General features: G+C 42.7%; 1 protein-coding gene across 1 annotated transcript in view; it reads right to left on the reverse strand.

Moving 5' to 3' along the window:
* The window catches only part of LOC119964532 (mucin-22-like), a 94589-nt gene extending 76245 nt beyond the window's left edge, over positions 1 to 18344 (reverse strand). Inside the window, exon 1 of the mRNA XM_038794155.1 lies at positions 18136 to 18344. Within this exon, the coding sequence (XP_038650083.1) occupies positions 18136 to 18202 (67 nt within the window). The 5' untranslated portion in view covers positions 18203 to 18344. The remainder of the gene's footprint in view (positions 1 to 18135) is intronic.
* Positions 18345 to 19134: the final 790 nt, after the last annotated feature.

Consider the following 19134-nt stretch of genomic DNA (forward strand, 5'->3'; position numbering starts at 1 on the left):
CACCGCAGTAGCATGCCCACAGTTTCTTCAATTGCACATCCTGAACAATGACGGCTCCCTCCCTCCCCCATAAGGGCTGCAGACACATGGGAAAACCATGACCTCCCAAGATTTCCAAATCACAAACCATTCAGACTTCAAAATGGCTGTTCCCGATCATTGGGTCAAGATCCTCATACCCCACCCACGAACTGCAGCCGCTCAAGGAGGCGGCTGACCTTCAAGTACTCCTACGAGAGAGTGAGTAAAGTGTTGATTCTTTGAGAAGGTATAAGTTAGAAATCTGTCGCCAAGCCAAATGTTACTGTATTAAACTTTATGCTACTGTTTAACCTTTAGTAAAGCTTGATTCGTAATCCAGAGTGTGACTCAGCCTGACAAGTATTTATTTTTCCATTCTCCGAAGCAAAGGACAACCTGAGAAAGGGATTAGAAGGAAGGGTACAGAGGAGGACGACAAGATTAATTCGTTTATAAACACCCCTGTTATCCAGATAGGCTCTGATTTGATAAAGACTCACAAAATATTAAGATTAAATTCTGTTCAAGTGGCAAACTTATTTTGATTGAATAGTTTGCACGCGACCACCCACACACAGGAAAGAGCATTTCAAAATTCAACAAGCTTTCTTTCAAAGTGAATTACCCATCCAACCCCACATCAAACTGGAATCTCACTTTTATTGCCTTCATGCTACTTGTCATTCCAGAGAGATCCCCCCCCCCCCCAAAATCAAATAAGTCTCAATGTAAAAATCAAGTCAACAACTCAAGAAAGAATTGTGCCATGTGTAATTCTGTTGATCAGGCATTACAATATCAAATTTACATGAAACTGCAGGGACCGTTGTAAACAGAGCCAGTTTTGATTATGATGTCAATGGCTCGCACTCACATCAGTTGCCAAATTGCTAATTGTCACTCAAGGCTGACATTATGCAGATAAATACACTTGGAAGTTTCACCAAAACAACTGATAATTGGCTCTGCAATGTGGAGACTTCAAACCTTGTTCACTCCGCGTAAGCAGAAAAGAGAATCCAGTTTCTGGCTCAATGTTTCCAGCAAAACATCAGAAAAAAATCTTAAAAATGCATGGCTGGAATTTAATATCATTAAAATGCTAAACAAGTCAACATTAATTTCACTAATATCCCCAAACGCTTCACATATTCCTCCACATCATGTATCATCTTGCACGCAATGAGACCTCTCAACAGCAGAGTTGCAGTTTGCTAGTACTGTACTCAATAGAATTGGTACAGGCACATCCACAAGATGGAAGATGGTCACATATTTAAGGACTTTCTATATAGTGAGGTACCTGGAGCCAGACAATCTGTTGAATGTTCCACTTCAAGGATGCTCACGAGTGTGACATGGAGGCCTAGACATCGATAATCCCACCTGGAAATCATTAGCTGGTGACGAGGAAGGTGCTAACATCTCCTGTGGGCTGATAATGTGACTGGTCACAGCTTCAAACAAAGTTTGAGGAGTCGCATGCCAGCTTCAGGTCACAATTTGCGAATGAATGAACAGTGCATCACTGGTCAAGGAATCCTTACATGCATTATAAGCATAGTGTGCTTTAGACCATTACCATCTTTTCTTCAAAAACTCAGTGCAAACTCCGAGCAGAAATTTCTAAAATTATTGGACCTATAAAAGAATATTTTTGCTTTTGGGCATTGACAGTAACCACAATAGTCTCTTTTGCTTGCTGTTGTCCCATGTCACAGACTTTCAGGCCAAGGTATACCAGCACGAGTTGCGCAAAAGCACACTCGCACGTCATCCAACAGATTCCCTTCCTCAGTTGCAGCCACATTCAACATGCCCTGATTAATGTGGCACTCCTTGAAAAATCTTAACCATTGCAGCTTGGAAATGTTTGGAGAAGACTTCATATCATAGGTAGTTTCCTGCAAGAGTCCCTTTCCATATGTGTATGTTTTTAAACATCAGATACTGCAGGCTCTCTCAATCCATGTGGAACTGTGTGTAAATGTAGAAAAACCCAACTCGTTGGACCCTGCTAACTCAGCAAACAAAGTCAGTAATAAATACTGCTCATCTGCTGCCTCACAGCACCGAGGACCCAGGCTTGCACATTCTCCCCATATCTGCGTGGGTCTCAACCCCATAACCAATGTCCAGGGTAGGTGGATTGGCCACGTTAAATTGCCCCTCAACTGGAAAATTTTTCAAATCATAATAAAATAAATGCTACTCATCATCCACTGTTGTTTTTTTATTTTAAATTTAGAATACCCAATTCATTTTTTGCAATTAAGGGGCAATTTAGCTCACCTTTGGGTTGTGAGGGAAAAACCCACGCAAACACAGGGAGAACGTGCAAACTTCATACGGACAGCGACCCAGAGCCGGGATTGAACCTGGGACCTCGGTGCTGTGAGACAGCAGTGCTAACCACTGTGCCACCAAGCTGCCCTATCCACTGTTGGTTGATTGTGACTTTGGAGTCCCTGCATAGTTATATGCTTTTGGCTGACTTGGGCACTGCTACAATTTGGATTCTGCAGTCACTATTCACCTCTCACTCGCACCATTTCGCTCTAGCTTCTTTACCTCTTCATCAAGCTGGGTTGAGAACATAGGGAATCAGACTAGCCTTACACTATACTGATTTTACATTCGGAGATGCACTTACACCAATTATGCCTTCACAGTTGCTGCAACTATTCAACAGCTGATAGAGTTGGTCATCTCAACTTGGTAAACATGCTTCCGTATGCAAACATTTGTTTGGTTTGTTGACATATATTGATACAATAGCCAATTTCTGGAACTTGCCCTCGCAAGTCCACACCTTTCTAACAACTCAAGAGTAGGCATTCAACTGAACTGTGCTCACAGTTAAGTGCATCAATGAATTTGTGCTTGCACACGTCGTTACTCATAATAGAGCAATCTGCAGTCATATTGATGTACATGGCAATATACTGCTCATTTTCCAATTACAAAGCTCTTGTCATTTAAGTGATTGCTTATGTCATAAATACTATATATACAACCCTAGATACTTTTCAATTGAGCATTCTAAATTCACCTCAAAATTGTGAACTCTAACTTGTGTCAACACTATTTCCTGCTCCTTGTCATTCCAAAGAGAAATGAGTTACAATATCTTCCCTGTTTTGGCCCTCATTCAGCAAGCAGCTGCAATGTGGCCTTCCTTTGATAATTAAAGCATTTGGCACTTATGTACCAGCAGGCATGTGCTGTGTGTTTTCCAATAGAAATTAAACAAGCTACCAAATCATTTTCACCAGCACTCTTCTGACTAGGTCTTCCCACTTTAGGCTTAGCCAAAGTTTACCTTGTGGGAGGATACTCTAATCACTTGCTTAGGAAAAATTTGAGCATTCTCTGATACCATCACCATGGAAAGAGAGCAATCGTGTACACTAGTCTAAATGTAATATTGTGTTTTTAGTAACTTCGCCCACCAATTTGCACATAAATCTGTCTCCATGCAGTCTAGGAACGTACCAAAGTTTCAATCAAGTAATAAATCCTTCAGTGCCACAATAGGATCATTGACTTTTCGCTACTTTTTAAATTTCCGATTTGAAATTTGTAGCTTTCTGCAATCGCTTGTGGGTTCCTCCAACTTGGTAATGATTGTTTGGAATGGCACATCCTTTGCCTTATTGGGCACAAGGTGGTTTGAGAGAGTGCCACACGCTTCTGGGTTAATGTCCATTAGCAAAGCTTGTCCTTGCACTCAGGAATTGCCTTATTTTGAATCTTGGTCTCTTAACTTTCACAGTCCAAAATGTTATTAGCTCTGAAAAACATCTCCATTCTTTCAATATATGATCAGAATGATTCAAGGCCACAGGTTTCAAGCATTCTGATGTGTGCCATGCACCCTATCCAATTTCCAAATTCAAAACTAACAGAGAACACATCATTCCAGTTGGCCATAACAATGATCCAGAGTCTCATGCACGCATAGGGTGAGGCAGGTGAGAGTCAACACCAGTGTTTGCAAAACATTTCAATAAATCAATTTATGTAGAACAAATTCTTGTAAAACCACCTTAAATCGGTAATTAAAATGTCTTGCAACAACCCAAGGAAACAAATACCACTTTGATCCCATTCGAGTCACTAATTTTGTCATGTTACAAGCTCACGTGCCACGTTATGAGTTCATGCACAAGTTTTTTTGCATCATTGCTACTCCGCACACCCTGACATTTTAATAGTGGTGAATGCAGATATTGATGAATTATTTATCTGTTGCAGTAAGGTTTTTAAAAGCCTGGGTCACGGTATATATTTGTTGCAGTAATGTTATTAAAAGATCATAGGTCAAGATATCCAGATAGCGCCAGTTAAAGCTGTACAAGGTATGCAGACAGTGTCAGCTAAAGCTGTAATTAAGAAATTGTAAAGGGGAGGTCATGATTGTATCCAACCATTTATTGGTTTACATATTGAGGGCAAATGGAATTGTTTTTATGATTGCTGAGGATTTCCTGAACAGCAGGTAATTTATGAGGAATTGTATTTAGTCCTAGCTAAGATCATGTGACATCTTAGTGAGATACAGGCGATGTATTTTACTGGGAGGAGCCAGTCTATGTAGTTTTGCCATAGGATTTGAGCCTGACAAAACAGAAGGATTTTACGCTGAACAGCAGTTTTGCCAAACGTTGCTAGGCTGAGCAGCAGTGTACTATTTCTGCTCTTAAAATGGTCTCTCCCTCCAAAACTTTCTACACAGGTAAGCAAGTAATCGGTTTGTTAACTTAAGTGGCATTTGAACTGTATCAGGTTGCTTAATTGGCGTTGGTAGCAGGTATAGATCATCAGTTTAAGTTTTTCCTCGTGCAAGAATGGTTTACCTGATGGTTGTAAATCTATTGGTTTTTATGTTAATTTTGAAGTTTAATTTAAAGTTTGTTTTAATATAAAAGCTATCTACTGGTCAGAATCATTACTCTTGGGGTGAAGTATCCTTTCCTCACAAGTTTAAAAATTTCAAAAAATTGTTTGGGGGTTCTTGTCCAGTATCTTTACCAATTTCATTTTCCTAAAAAGAATACATTACAAGTCAAAATAGTAGGTTTCAGAGGATCATTTTAAGAGGAGGAAATTGTGAATTGTTTTAGAACATGATTCTCTCCTGGAAACCGATGTGGCCAACACGCTTACAAAATTTAGTTTGTCATTTTTAAAAGGTGGTGTAAATTTATTCTTGTTTCGTAACTCATTATTGCCAATCCTGGAGTGAATCCATTATGCTGCACAAATGACAGAGCACATGAATGTGCCTGCAAATCCCCACATTGTGAGCTTCTAATCTCAACAAAGATGCTTTGGGGAAGTCAAATACTTTCCACCTGGGAATGAAAAAAAAGAGGGAGTCTTATTGTGAGCTGTTCTCCCAAACTGAAGGGTGATACTAACACTGGCCGAGGTGTTAGGATCCTTCAGGGGAAGACAGTGGAACAGCAATGGCAGGAGTTTTGGGAGGTTATTCGGGAGGCACAACATAAATTCATCCCAAGGAGGAGGAAACATGCTAAGGGGAGGAAAAGGCATCCATGGTTGACAAGGGAGGTCAAGGACAGCATAAAAGAAAAATAAAAAGCATACAAAGTGGCGAGGGTTAGTGGGAAGCTAGAGGATTGGGAATCATTTAAAAGCCAGCAGAGAACAACTAAAAAAGCAATAAGGGGAGAGAAGATGAAATATGAGTGCAAGCTAGCTAGTAACATAAAAGATGACAAGAGGAGTTTTTTTTCAATATTTAAAAAGGTAAGCGAGACAAAAATAGACATTGGACCACTAGAAAACATGGCTGCAGAAGTAATAATAGGAAACAGAGAAATGGCAGAGGAACTGAGCAGAGGGGCAGCACGGTAATATTGCGGATAGCACAATCGCTTCACAGCTCCAGGGTCCCAGGTTCGATTCCGGCTTGGGTCACTGTCTGTGTGGAGTCTGCACATCCTCCCCGTGTGTGCGTGGGTTTCCTCCAGGTGCTCTGGTTTCCTCCCACAGTCCAAAGATGTGCAAGTTAGGTGGATTGGACATGATAAATTGCCCTTAAGTGTCCAAAATTGCCCTTAGTGTTGGGTGGGGTTACTGGGTTATGGGGATAGGGTGGAGGTGTTAACCTTGGGTAGGGTGCTCTTTCCAGGAGCCGGTGCAGACTCGATGGGCCGAATGGCCTCCTTCTGCACTGTAAATTTTATATGTATATCTAACTGAATAGTTACTTTGCATCAGTCTTCATGGTGGAAGACACCAGTGGGATGCCAGAGCGCCAGGAGAATCAGGGGGCAGAGGTGACTGCAGTGGCTATCACTAAGGAGAAGGTTCTAGGGAAACTGAAAGGTCTGAAGGTGGATAAATCATGGACTACACCCCATTATTATTATTAGTGTCCTAAAAGAGATAGCGGAGGAAATCGTGGAGGCAGGAAGGGTCCAGAGGACTGGAAAGTGGCTAACACTGCTGTTTAAGGAGGGAGGGAGGCAGAAGACGGGAAATTATAGGCCGGTAGCCTGACTTCAGTCATTGGTAAGATTTTAGAGTCCATTATTAAAAATGAGATCACAGAGTACTTGGAAGTGCATGATAAAATATAACTAAGTCAGCACGGCTTTGTCAAGGGGAAGTCATGTCTGATGAATATTTTAGGTAACAAGGAAGTTAAACAAAGGAGAACTTGTGAACGTGAGTCATTTAGATTTCCAGAAGGCCTTTGACAAGGTGCTGCATAGGATTCTGTTAAATAAGTTAAGAGCCCATGTCTAAAGGGTAAGATCCTGGCATGGCTAGAGGATTGGCTGACTGGCAGAAGGCAGAGAGTGGGAATAAAGGGGCCTTTTTCAGGATGGCAGCTGGTGACTAGTGGTGTGCCTCAGAGATCTGTGCTGGGCCCACAACTTTTCACAATATACATAAATGATCTGCAAGAAGGAACTGAAGGCACTGTTGCTATGTTTGCAGATGATGCAAAGATCTGTAGATGGAGAAGTAGTATTGAGGAAGCAGGGGGGCTGCAGAAGGATTTGGACAGGCTAGGAGAGTGGACAATGAAATGGCAGATGAAATACAATGTGGAAAAGTGCGAGGTTATGCACTTTGGAAGGAGGAATGGAGGTGCAGACTATTTTCTAAATGGGGAAATGCTTAGGAAATCAGAAGCACAAAGGGACTTGGGAATCCTTGTTCATGATTCTCTTCAGGTTAAAGTGCAGGTTCAGGCGGCAGTTAGGAAGGCAAATGCAAAGTTAGCATTCATGTCAAGAGGGCTAGAATACACCACCAGGGATGTACTTCTGAGGCTGTACAAGGCTCTGGTCAGATCCTATTTGGAGTATTGTGACCATTTTTGTGGCGTGTATCTAAGGAAGAATGTGCTGGCCTTGGAAAGGGACCAGAAGAGGTACCCAAGAATGATCCCTGGAATGAAGAGCTTGTCATATAAGGAACGGTTGAGGACTTTGGATCTGTACTCGTGGGAGTTTAGAAGGATGAGGGGGAGGTCTAGTTGAAACTTACAGGATACTGCGAGGCCTGGATAGAATGGATGTGGAGAGGATGTGTCCACTTGTAGGAAAAACTAGAACCGGAGGATTTCAGACTAAAGAAACAATCCTTTAAAACAGAGTTGAGGAGGAGTTTCTTCAGCCAGAGGGTGGTGAATCTGTGGAACTCTTTGCCACAGAAGGCTGTAGAGGCCAAATCACTGAGTGTCTTTGAGACAGAGATAAATAGGTTCTTGATTAATAAGGGGATCAGGGGTTATGGGGAGAAGGCGGGAGAATGGGGATGAGAAAAATATCAGCCATGATTGAATGGTGGAGCTGACTCGATGGGCCGAGTGGCCGAATTCTGCTGCCATTTCTTATGGTCTTATAAACATTTCTTGTCAAGAAAAAAAATACACAAGTTGAAATACTGTACTGCACATGTGCAGTACTTCACAACCCTAGCTGGAATAAAATTTTAAACAGAAATACTGTACAAATTCAAATTATATAAAACCAAATCACCCAAACAAGCTCAGCTTCTGTGACTAACCTACAGTACCCCGGAAACTCAGGTCCCCACTCTCTCCTTCAGAGGCTGAGGATCCCTTCCTCACAGTCTGCAGGAGCCAAGCCCCTGTTGCCGGGGTGCTGCAGCTGGAACTGGTGAGGTGGGGGCCACTGATGGAGCCTGGAGGGGGCCATGGAAAAAGCTGTGGATGAAGCACCTCCCCTGGCCCCTCCCAACGCAGATTTCCCACAGATCACCATCCTTTTCTAGTGCTCCTGGATCTCAACTCCTCACACCTTCCCCATATCCTGCGCCTCTGATGACGGAGACGGCAGCTCCGGCATCAGAACATGGCGGCAGCTGGCCCAGAATGCAAAGCAGAGGGGCAGGGCCAGAGTGCTGATGACATAAAACCAAACATGATGAAAAATCAGAAAGAATAAACAATGTTAAAGTGAAATGACTTTAAGCAGGGTATTTCCTTGCGGGGACTGTACAATCTTGTTAGTCTATGTTTTACATTTAAACCAATGTGCATGTGCCACCAAAATTGCCATATCTTTCTGTGCAATTATAAACTGATCCAAAAATCCGCATATAAATGGTTAAATTGTTCTTTGACCTTTTTATTTGAAATGTTAGCAGTGCGTTTATGGGAAAATAAAATCAGTGCCCAGTAAAACTGCAGAACATGCCCCTCAGGCTATGAAAACAGCTTCAGTACAAAATTGTGTTCACCAGAAGTTGCTCAATAGGCATAGGTGTGGCTATGGTGATGGAAATGGACATCATATGGATATTTTTTTCAACATCTACTGCCAGTGAGCAAGTAAATTACTCAATATATAAAAAACCCGTCTGCTACCTCTCTTACCAGCCGACATAAAATAAATTCAAAGGAGGATATTGAGGTTATGATTCCGGTGGAGACCAAACCAAAAGACGTCAATGAAAAAGCAATGGCAAATTTTTCAGATTTTAACATTCCTCCTTTAACATTCAAACCAAAAATCAACATAAACTCACCATAAATTAACAGATAATGTAAAAGTGACCATGGATTTACAAGTTACACATTAAATAGCATGTCTCAGATTTGCCAGGCAGTCCACTTAGAATATATGGAACCAATTTCAGCCACAACAAAGTCCTTTAAAACTCTGATCTCCCCAGGGAGAATTCTAGTTCCTTTTCTTGAAAAGATTAAACCACCAAATCTCACCCAACAGCAGTTCCCAATCAACCCACACTCCATGGGATGAAAATTTCAACAAAATGGTCCAATCCTCCACAACAACCTCAGCTCTGCTGAGTCTTGAACTCACCAGTATTACCTTTCTCTGAACCCTCAGTGACCCCTGTGCATTGTCCAGCTGAGTCTGATCAGTTATGAACTTCTTCAACCTGCCTGCAATGTACCACTGGGTGATGAGAGCTTGGATGGCTGCGTTGTTTTCTGATTTCAACCAGTTTCAGTTTCCCAAGAAACCTGAAGTTGCAGTTTTCCTTTCAGTTGGTCTGACTCAAAAATACAAACTTTGAAACTAGGGTCTGTTCAAACACATCATTTGACAAGTCTGTTCAACATGACGATTTAGAGTTTTTTTTTTGCCCTCAGTCTGGTCTCAGTGAACTCTGAGTCGGATTTGTAGGTATCAATTGTCGTTTATTTCAAACAGCTTGTAAGCTCCACTCACTCTGATAAAAAGGCAGGAGACTACATGTCTCTTGAAACTTCCAGAGCGAGTGAGGGCAAAGGGACAAAGCATCTAATTTCATATATATTCAGGTCGCTCAAATTTCACATACACACGACCAAGGCAGCGGTGGCAAATGCAAAGCTCCCATAGGCTTTTCCCACATTCTTTAACCTGGCCCGAGGCCCCTTTTCCCAATATCCCCTGCAACAAAGAAATGGTCCTAATGGCTGCCCATTCCTCTCTTCCTGCCTTGAATCCCAGTTACAGGCAATTAGACTTTTACCCATTATCTCCAGCCTAAGTTAGAGATGTTTAAAAGTCCACTAACCTAACTCCTTATTCTACTGTAGTAAGATTTTACTCCTAACTTGGCCTAACTACCCATTATGCCTTTCTGTTCATTTCCTCAAACACATCATTTGACAAGTTATCTGTTAAGACAACAGGTCATACGTGCACCCCTACTAGTTCTGCAAACCTGTCATTCCATCACAAGATCACATGCCGAAAGATGAGGTCTAAAGCTACATGTGATCACATGTCTAAAGCTGAGGTATTGGACACTGTCATTGTCCATCATGTATTGATTAATGTTGTGGGAAGTAGATATAGGAAGGGCAGGAATGGAAAATTATGAACACCCCCTGACCTTTTCTTTCACTTAGCATTTAAGTAATGATTCAAAGCAAGGAGTGCAATGTGCAGTTTTGCTGCAAACGAGGTAAAGTTCAATGAAAAATTTGTTTTAGAAAAGCGTGTCTGTTCACTTGATAGCTCAAGTGAGCAGCCAGTACATGCAGCCCAGGAAAACTATGGTGATCTGAACAATAAAAATGGGCATCCCTGAGCTATAAATAAGAGAAGGTCGATACTCTTGATCACGGTCAAATTGCCCCTATGGCAAGCCTAGGTTTGTGAAGGCCAAGTGAAAACAAAACTATTTGATGTCACGGCTCATGTGAATAGTGGACAAGATACAGGGGCAATTGATATTAAGTGAGACAGAAATCTTTACTCCACAATTGCATGATAATTTTGAATAATACATGTCAAATATTTGCCTAGATTTTTCCCTGGTCAATAAACTGCTCCAATCGGATCTTAGTTTTCCTCCCTCACTCAGAGGAATTCCAAATGCCAATACTTTGCTGGCTTTCTGTTGACTTCTATTGTGGAAGTTAATGCTCGGAAATAAAAGCTTCCCTTCCTGACAACTGTACACTGCAGTAGGCAATTGGAATTGTCTAACAATAGTATTTAATAAATAAATATTTTTGATTCAATATACATGGTATATCCTGATACAGATTCTTACAGCTGGTCAATGTGGAAGCACAACTTTTGTGGTCAACTCTACATTAAACTTTCAAATGCAGTTGGAATCCTGGAACCATGGTGTTGCTTCTGCAGACGCTGCCAAATACAAAAATAGGAAGCAAGTAATTAACACATTTCAATATTCTCAGATCACAAGCCAGAACTTCTGTTTTAGTGCAACATGAATGGTATACAAATTCCATTCCTGAAAACCTGATTAAAATGTGCAAATTAGATTAAAGAACAGACTTTACCATGTAATTCAAAAACTAAGCCTCATATTATAAGATTAAGGAAAGGCCAATTATGTAAAAACAGAGCCCAATTGAAAATAATTGCATGAATCAGCACCTCAAGAAGGGATAATGTATAGCAAGGATTGATTTAATGTGTAAATTCAGCTGGTTGCAAATAACCTCACACAATTCAAATGTTTTAAAGTATGCTGCACAGGTCACCATGGAATCACCCCAAACTCAAATGATGTCAACCCACCAAAGAATGAAATAACGCAACATTGTAGATGTCATGAACAGAAACAAATCTAAATTTAATTTTGGATTGAAATAAAAGGTACAAAAAGTTAATATTTGGGGCGGCGCAGTGGTTAGCACTGCTGCTTCACAGCACCGAGGACCCAGGTTCAATCTCAGCCCCAGGTCACTGTCCGTGTGGAGTTTGCACATTCCCCCGCCCCATGTCTGCATGGGTCTCACCCCCATAACCCAAAAATGTGGAGGGTAGGGTGGATTGGTCTCCCTAAATTGCAAAAATAATAATTGGGTACTCAATTTATAAAAAGAAAGGTTTTTTTTTGTCTTCATTTGAATTTTCTGAAGCATTGGGAAGTTACACGCTTGGCTATTGAGTCAGTGAATGCCATTATTCATGTCTCCAGATATGGAGGGATTCAAAATAAGTCTGCAGGTATTTTTTAAAAATAAAATGGATTGCAAGCTCCAAACCCGTTTGCCTTTGAGAATGGCAGTCCTCCACTGACCTAAAAGACCAACTAAATCAAAGTGTGCATTTGGCACTATCATTATGCTAAATGGGATAGATTCCAAATAGATCGATCATCTCAAAACAGGGCACCCATGAGGTGCTATGGAACATCAGCAGCAGAATAGAATTCCAACACAAACTGTAACCTCATGGCTTAGCATGTGCCTCACTCCACCATTACCATAAAGGCTGGGGACAAACCATGGACCAATGCGGAGTGTAGGTGCACGAGTACCTAAAAGATGAGGCAACCTGATAGAACTACACCACACAGTGGCATGCAAGTGAAAGAGAAGAAACAGCATTCTATTGATAGGACTAAATTCCACAGCCAAACAGATTAGATGAAAGCTCTGCAGTCCTGGTATATTCAGTTATGAATGGTGATGGACAATTTAACAACTAACTGGAGGAGAAGGATCACCATCCTCAAAGATGGCACTGTCCAGCACATCAAAGGCTAGGCTGAAGCATTTGCAACCATTTTCAGCCAGATGTGCCGAGTGAACAATCAATCTTGGCCTCCACCCAAGGTACCCGCCATCAGAAGCCAGACATGAGTCAATTTGATTAATTCCACATGATAAGCAAATGGCTGAGGGCCAGCAATGGGCCCAGCTGTACAGCCGAAGACTTCAGAAATAGCTGCACCACTAATCAAGCTGTTTAAATACAGCTGCAACACTGGCGTTGACTGGAGAACATTCAGCAGATATACCCTGTCCACAAAAAACAGGACAAATCCAATCTGGCCAAATAGCAGCACATCAGCCTATTCTCAAAGTGATGCAAGGTTCCTCCATAGTGCTCCCAAGCAACAATGACTTACCAATAATGTGCTCAATGATGCTCAGTTTGAGTTCCAAGAGCACTCAGCTGCAGACCTCTTACAGCCTCGGTCCAAACATGGACTAAAGAGTTGAATTCAAGAGGCGAGACGAGTCTGACTGTTAATGATATCAAAGCAAAATCTCACTGAGCAGGGCAATGAACCCTCGTATTCAGGAAACCAGGAGGAATCAGGAGGAAATTCTCCATTGGCTGAAGTCATTCCTCAACTAAAGAAAGATGATTGTGGCTGTTGGAGCCAATCATTCAGCTTCAGGACATTGATGCAGTGACTCCTCAAGAGTAGTGTTCTAAGCCCAGCCACCTTCAGCTGCTTTGTCACTGACCTTCCCCTCCATAAAAGGTTCACTGATACCTGCACAGCATTTGGTTAAATTCATAGCTCCTCAGTTAGTGAAGCAGCACATTCTGGTAGAAACCCTTGTTCGAATTCGTCCAGGTTAGGCCATACAAGTCTGAGAAAAAACAAGGACTGTGCCTCCTGCTTGCTGAGTACTCATTGAACTGCCCACCAGAAAACTCAGGTATCTTAACAATCCCACCAGATAATTCCTCTTGCTGGTCTTCTGATTTACAGGTAAGAAATGGTTGTAGAAAATCTTCCCCATTACCCCCAGGCATGCTTCAGGAACTTACTGCCAAGGAAAAGTGCTTTACAAGTGATGCATTGAAATCCAAAGACACTCATCCTAACACTTTTTATGATTTGGACCACTTTACTAGTTATGTATGAACGTCAACATGCATTACAACAGGGTGGCATGTTGGGACAATAGACTGCAATACTCATATTCTATGCATCTTGGGAGTGCCTGATCTCAATTATGTTGCTTTACAGAACAACTACACATATAGCTCCTTTAAGACAGCAAATTGTCCAAAACCATATCATAGTTGGGGTCGAATCAAACAGAAAAGGCATTAGCAGAGGTTGACAAATTCACCGCCCAAGTTAATGCTGAGAAGAAATGAAACAAAGTCGTGGGGAAGTGTTCCCCAGAAAGAATGTGGCACCATGGGTAGAGTTTATGGAAATAAGAAACATATTTGTAGACTAACATTTTATGAATAGATAAGGTGGTACAGAGGAAGGAATAAGGCTGTAGAGAGATTTGCAGCTAAGAGCAAGGATTGTGAAGTCTGCAACAGGTGACATATGACAAAGACAAAAAAAAACAGGATGTGGAGATGCCGGCGTTGGACTGGGGTGAGCACAGTAAGAAGTCTTACAACACCAGGTTAAAGTCCAACAGGTTTGTTTCAAACACGAGCTTTCGGAGCACGGCTCCTTCTTCAGGTGAATGGAAAGGCTTGTTCCAGAAATGTTTATATAGACACAGTCAGAGATGCCCCGGAATGCGAGCACCTGCTCGCAAAAAAAAACAGGCGAGTGGGGTTTTGTGCAAGTCAGAATATGGGAGGCAGCAAATCTCTGGATATTCTACAGTCACTTTAGAGCAGAACCTGGGAGTCTGGCATGGAAGGAATTGAAATTAGGACACCCAACTTTTCCCGATTCTGATGAAAGGTCACAGACCCGAAATTTTAATTCTGCTCCACTCCCCACAGAAGCTGCCTTGATCTGCTGTCTATTTCCAGCAGTTTGTTTTTACTTCAGATTTTGGGAATCCACAGTATTTTGCCTTTGGAAGATACTGGAGTCAGATATGGAAATGAAAAGGCATGAATGGTTGCCCCAGTAGTTGTCAAGTGAACCAGCAATGGAGATAGTAGGCAATATGTTGGAGGTAGAAGTAGACGGATTAGACTTATATAGAATTGACAAACATTGGGCGGGATTCTCCCAGCCCTGGGCCGGGCCGGAGAATCCCAGTGACCAGGCCATGCTGCCCCGACGCCGGCATTGGCGCTGGTGTGGTGCCGGTCGCTCTACGCGGCCAGCCCGCCGATTCTCCGGTCCGGATGGGCTGAGCGGCCATGGAAAAAAAAAACTGAGTCCCGCCGGCGCCGTTGTAATCTTCTCCCAGCCGGCGGGAACTCGGCATGGAAGGGTCAGGTGGGCGGCCTGTGTGTGTGTGTGTGTGTGTGTGTGTGTGTGTGTGGGGGGGGGGGGGGGGGGGGGGGGTGCGACCCAGGGGGGGCCTCCAATGTGGCCTGGCCCGTGATTGGGGCTCACCGATCGGCGGGCCGACCTCTCTGGCTGGCGGCCTCCTTTCCTACGCGGCGGCCCCTGTAGTCCTGCGCCATGTTGTGTCGGGGCCGGCGCGTTGAAGGAGGCCACTGCACATGCACGCATTGGCGCCAGCGCATGCACGCATTGGCGCCAGCGCCATTGCGCTTGTGCGGATCCCACGGCGCACAGTTCACACCAGCGCGAACCACTCCAGCGCCATGCTGGCCCCCTGTAGGGGCCATAATTAGTCCTGGCAGCAGCCCGTTCATGCCATCGTAAAACGCGATGGCATTTACGACGGCGTGGTCACTCTGCCGCGGGATTGGAGAATCCCACCCGTTATGCCTCATCTGCAATTGTGCTTAACCTTCACAGGACCAGTGATCTTAATCCCATGTGCCTACCCTGTTCCTAAACCCTTTATCTTCAACAACCAACATTCCGAATGTTGACGTGATCTCTGCTTCAATCACTGATCCTGGTAGTGCAAACCACAGCCTCAATTTTTGCAGAAAATTTCCCTTGCACTTTGTCAGAAATCTTTTACATTCATTTCCTTTTGGTTTAGACCACTTACCCAATCACTGGTCTGTTTCAATCTACTTTGCTAATTCATTCCTATGTTTAAAAAATATCAAATCACAATGGTCTTTTCTCTAACAAAACAGCTCCATACAAATATTTCTTCATATCTATATTTCCTCATGCTGGGTAACAATCAGAGTGAATCTTCTACACTGTAGGCTCAGAATTTCTTTAACATCCTTCCTGTGATGTGGAGCACAAAACCGTACACAGAACACAAACGGTGATCTTAAGGTTTTATAAAGATAACTATGACGCCTGGACTATATCTTATAGCCACAAAAATCTTTAATTCGTACTATATGCAACTCCAGTCAGTGGAGAGTTTTCACCCAATTTCCACTTTACTCAGGGTCCTTGATGCCAAACTCAATGCTACCATAGTGCAAAAGGCAGTTGCTCTTAATCACTTCTACAATTTTGTCCATGTTTGAGCCAAGGGCGAAATGAGACGAGAGCAAGTCAAGTGGTCTGGCAGAACGCAAACTGAGCATCAATGAGAAAGCTTTTGGTCCATATTCCTTGATAGCAATTGTCAATTACCTCTCCCATCACTTTACTGACGCGAGTAGGCTGATTGGGCAGTAATTGGCTGGATTGGAATTGTCCTTCTTCCAGAAGAGACATACTTGGGCAATTTTCTACCGTGTTTGGTAGATGTCAGCGTTGTAGCTGTACTGGAACACAGAGCTGCATCATTATTTAGAAAGCACTGTCCCAATATTAAAAGCACCATTATGGAATTGGATTGTTTATTCTTAAATGCACAGTTGCATATTGATGTCTGCATTAGCTGCTCCCCAGCCAATTCCCAAGCAAGAACCCTACAGTTCCAAGTACACAGATCACATACAAATAACCAGTTTAAAACTAATCCTTTTGGCTTGGATTGGTCATTAACAGTGCATTGTTGGGTTGGATTCTGTGTGTATTACTTCAGAATTCAACGGTAAAAGCTTTATTTAAATTTTTTAAAAGCTTGAAACACTACTATCTTGGGACACGGCAGTAAAATATCATCACTGACAAAAGTAGGAGGCACAATTTTCCCACTCCATTCCATTTTTACTCTGCTCATACAGGGAGAACCTGTCAGTAATGGAATGACATTCCCATGTGACTGATTGTATCACTGTACAAATACTGCAGTGCTTTCAAGGACACTGCACATAGGAAATCTTAAACAATCATTCCAGTAAACTTTTTTAAAAAATATTTACATCATTCTGTTATTTCTCACCATCCACGTGTACAAGTATTTTAGGATGTACTATTTAATAAACAAAAAAGTTACTCTGCTCAGTTCAGAAATTTAAGGCTGAAGTGTCAGGGGATGTTAGCCAATTCGCTTCCTTCAACAATTAACACTAAAAAAAAACCCAAGTTTACCCGGTCACAAGTCATTTACTACTTCTGATAGATACCTTGACTGGTAAATCGACTGCATCTGTATTTGCTCTGACAGTAAATGCTAAGGTGTCTGATCTGTGTTGCTCTTCAAAACTCCCTGCAGCAAGAAGTTAAGAGTTTAAATTGATTCCCCCCCCCCCCCCCCCCCCCCCCTTGCATGATAAAACCATTTTAAAATGTTACAGATTCTGTGCTGGGTACTCAATGAAATCACCAATTGTGCTTCTTTCGATTAAGAAAATTAAACGTTCAAGAGAATAAAGGCCACTGCAGCATGAAAGAAGCCAGACTCAGTATTTTAGACTGTTGCCCCAAACTTAAAAGCATTCTCAGTCTAGATAGATCATGATCCTGCCAAATCGAAAACAAAACTTGCCAAATATGCCCAATGATTGGGACATCAGCCCCCTCCCTCCCTCCAAAAAAGGGAAAAGTTTGCTTGTGCAAGGAGTTCTCATACCCAGCTATCTTGAAATAGAAACAACTGATTATAGAACAGTGCTAGTTACAGCGTTGCAAAGGGTCAGTTCTGGCCAATGGGAGGTCGCAATCACGTCCAACTTCCTCACCTACAACAAATTAAACGCAATGTGACCTTTAACGAAGTCAAATTTCCAAACGCCAAAGCAATTGAGACGTAAAGCTAAATGCTAAAAGGTTTCCGGAGTCCGACGAATGCCTGCACGTTACTGGGAATCTTTGCACCCGATCCCCGCACAACTCCTTGAAAGTGTTACAGTTGAACCCATTGCTTAAAGGTGTGTGCAAAGAAGTGTTATGCATTTTACTGGGCGAAAAAATATGTCGCTGGCAGATACAAGTATTGCTGAACCCTGCCAAAAACTGGGAAAAACGTTCCTTACAAAGTAGCAGCAAGAAACTGTTCTTTAATTACAAAGGAAAAGGCTCGTCCGCATTAATCTCGCGAAGATTGAACCACCGTGTGCTGAACGAACCGAAGTCGACATCTGAAGATAATTACATTGTGAAAAGGTTGGGGGGGGGGGGGGGTAAACCCCACAAATACTGTACACATGCAATATACAAATGACGAGTTTGCTCAAAACAAATGCACCGACAAACATTAATAGCGGCCGTTCCTACCAAGAGAAGAGCTGAGCACTGTAACAAAAAGATACAAACAGATCTTCCAGCGGTCTAGCGTCTCCATCCTCACTACTGTTCCCGAAAGCTCGAACTGAATCCCCGACCAGAAGGCTATAAATAACCTGCGAATGAGTCACGCAGTGGGAGAAAGAGAGAAGGCGCTTGTCTGCCTTAGTCTCAACAGCGCCACGTGTTTCCACAGTGGGACTGAAATCAACACGCTCTGGAACACAGAGACACATATAAACTCCACCCTAAAAATCAATTCATTGGTCAAACACTGGAACCCAGACCTAGAGGAGTCAAGGCTCTGGAGTTGTCCCCAACATTGGATTTCAGTGCTGGAAGTTCTGTTGGAGAGCTGTTGGCTCTTATTGGCTGTTATGTTCAAAGTGAACTCACCATAATGTGTGCAGGGAGGTTTGTTGCCGCTGATGCTTATATGTTACAGGAATATGAATACTGTGCCTACCAGTGTAGGTCAAAGGGGAAGAATCTTACAGCAAGTAACTCACCGCCCCCCCCCCCCCCCCCCAAAGCCTGACAAATCATCTACAAGGCACAGGTCAGGAGTGTGATTTAATACTCTCAGGTTGCCTGAATGAGTGCAGCTCCAACAACATTCAAGAAGCTTAACACCATGCTCCCCCTTTCACAAGCATTCAATCCCTCCACCATGGACGAACTGTGGCAGCCATGTGTGCCATCTACAAGGTGCACTGCAGGAACTGACCAAATTCCTTGGGCAGCACCTTCCAAACCCACAACCACTACCATCTGGAACAGTGATGTGGAGATGCTGGTGTTGGACTGGGGTGAGCACAGTAAGAAGCCTTACAACACCAGATTAAAGTCCAACAGGTGTGTTTCAAATCACTAGCTTTCGCAGCCCTGCCCCTTCCTCAGGTGAATGAAGAGGTAGATTCCAGAAACATACATATAGACAAAGTCAAAGATGCATGCCAATGCTTTGAATGCGAGCATTTGCAGGTAATT

This window comes from Scyliorhinus canicula, chromosome 4 (assembly GCF_902713615.1).
Source record: "Scyliorhinus canicula chromosome 4, sScyCan1.1, whole genome shotgun sequence".
NCBI classification, from domain to species: Eukaryota; Metazoa; Chordata; class Chondrichthyes; order Carcharhiniformes; family Scyliorhinidae; genus Scyliorhinus; species Scyliorhinus canicula.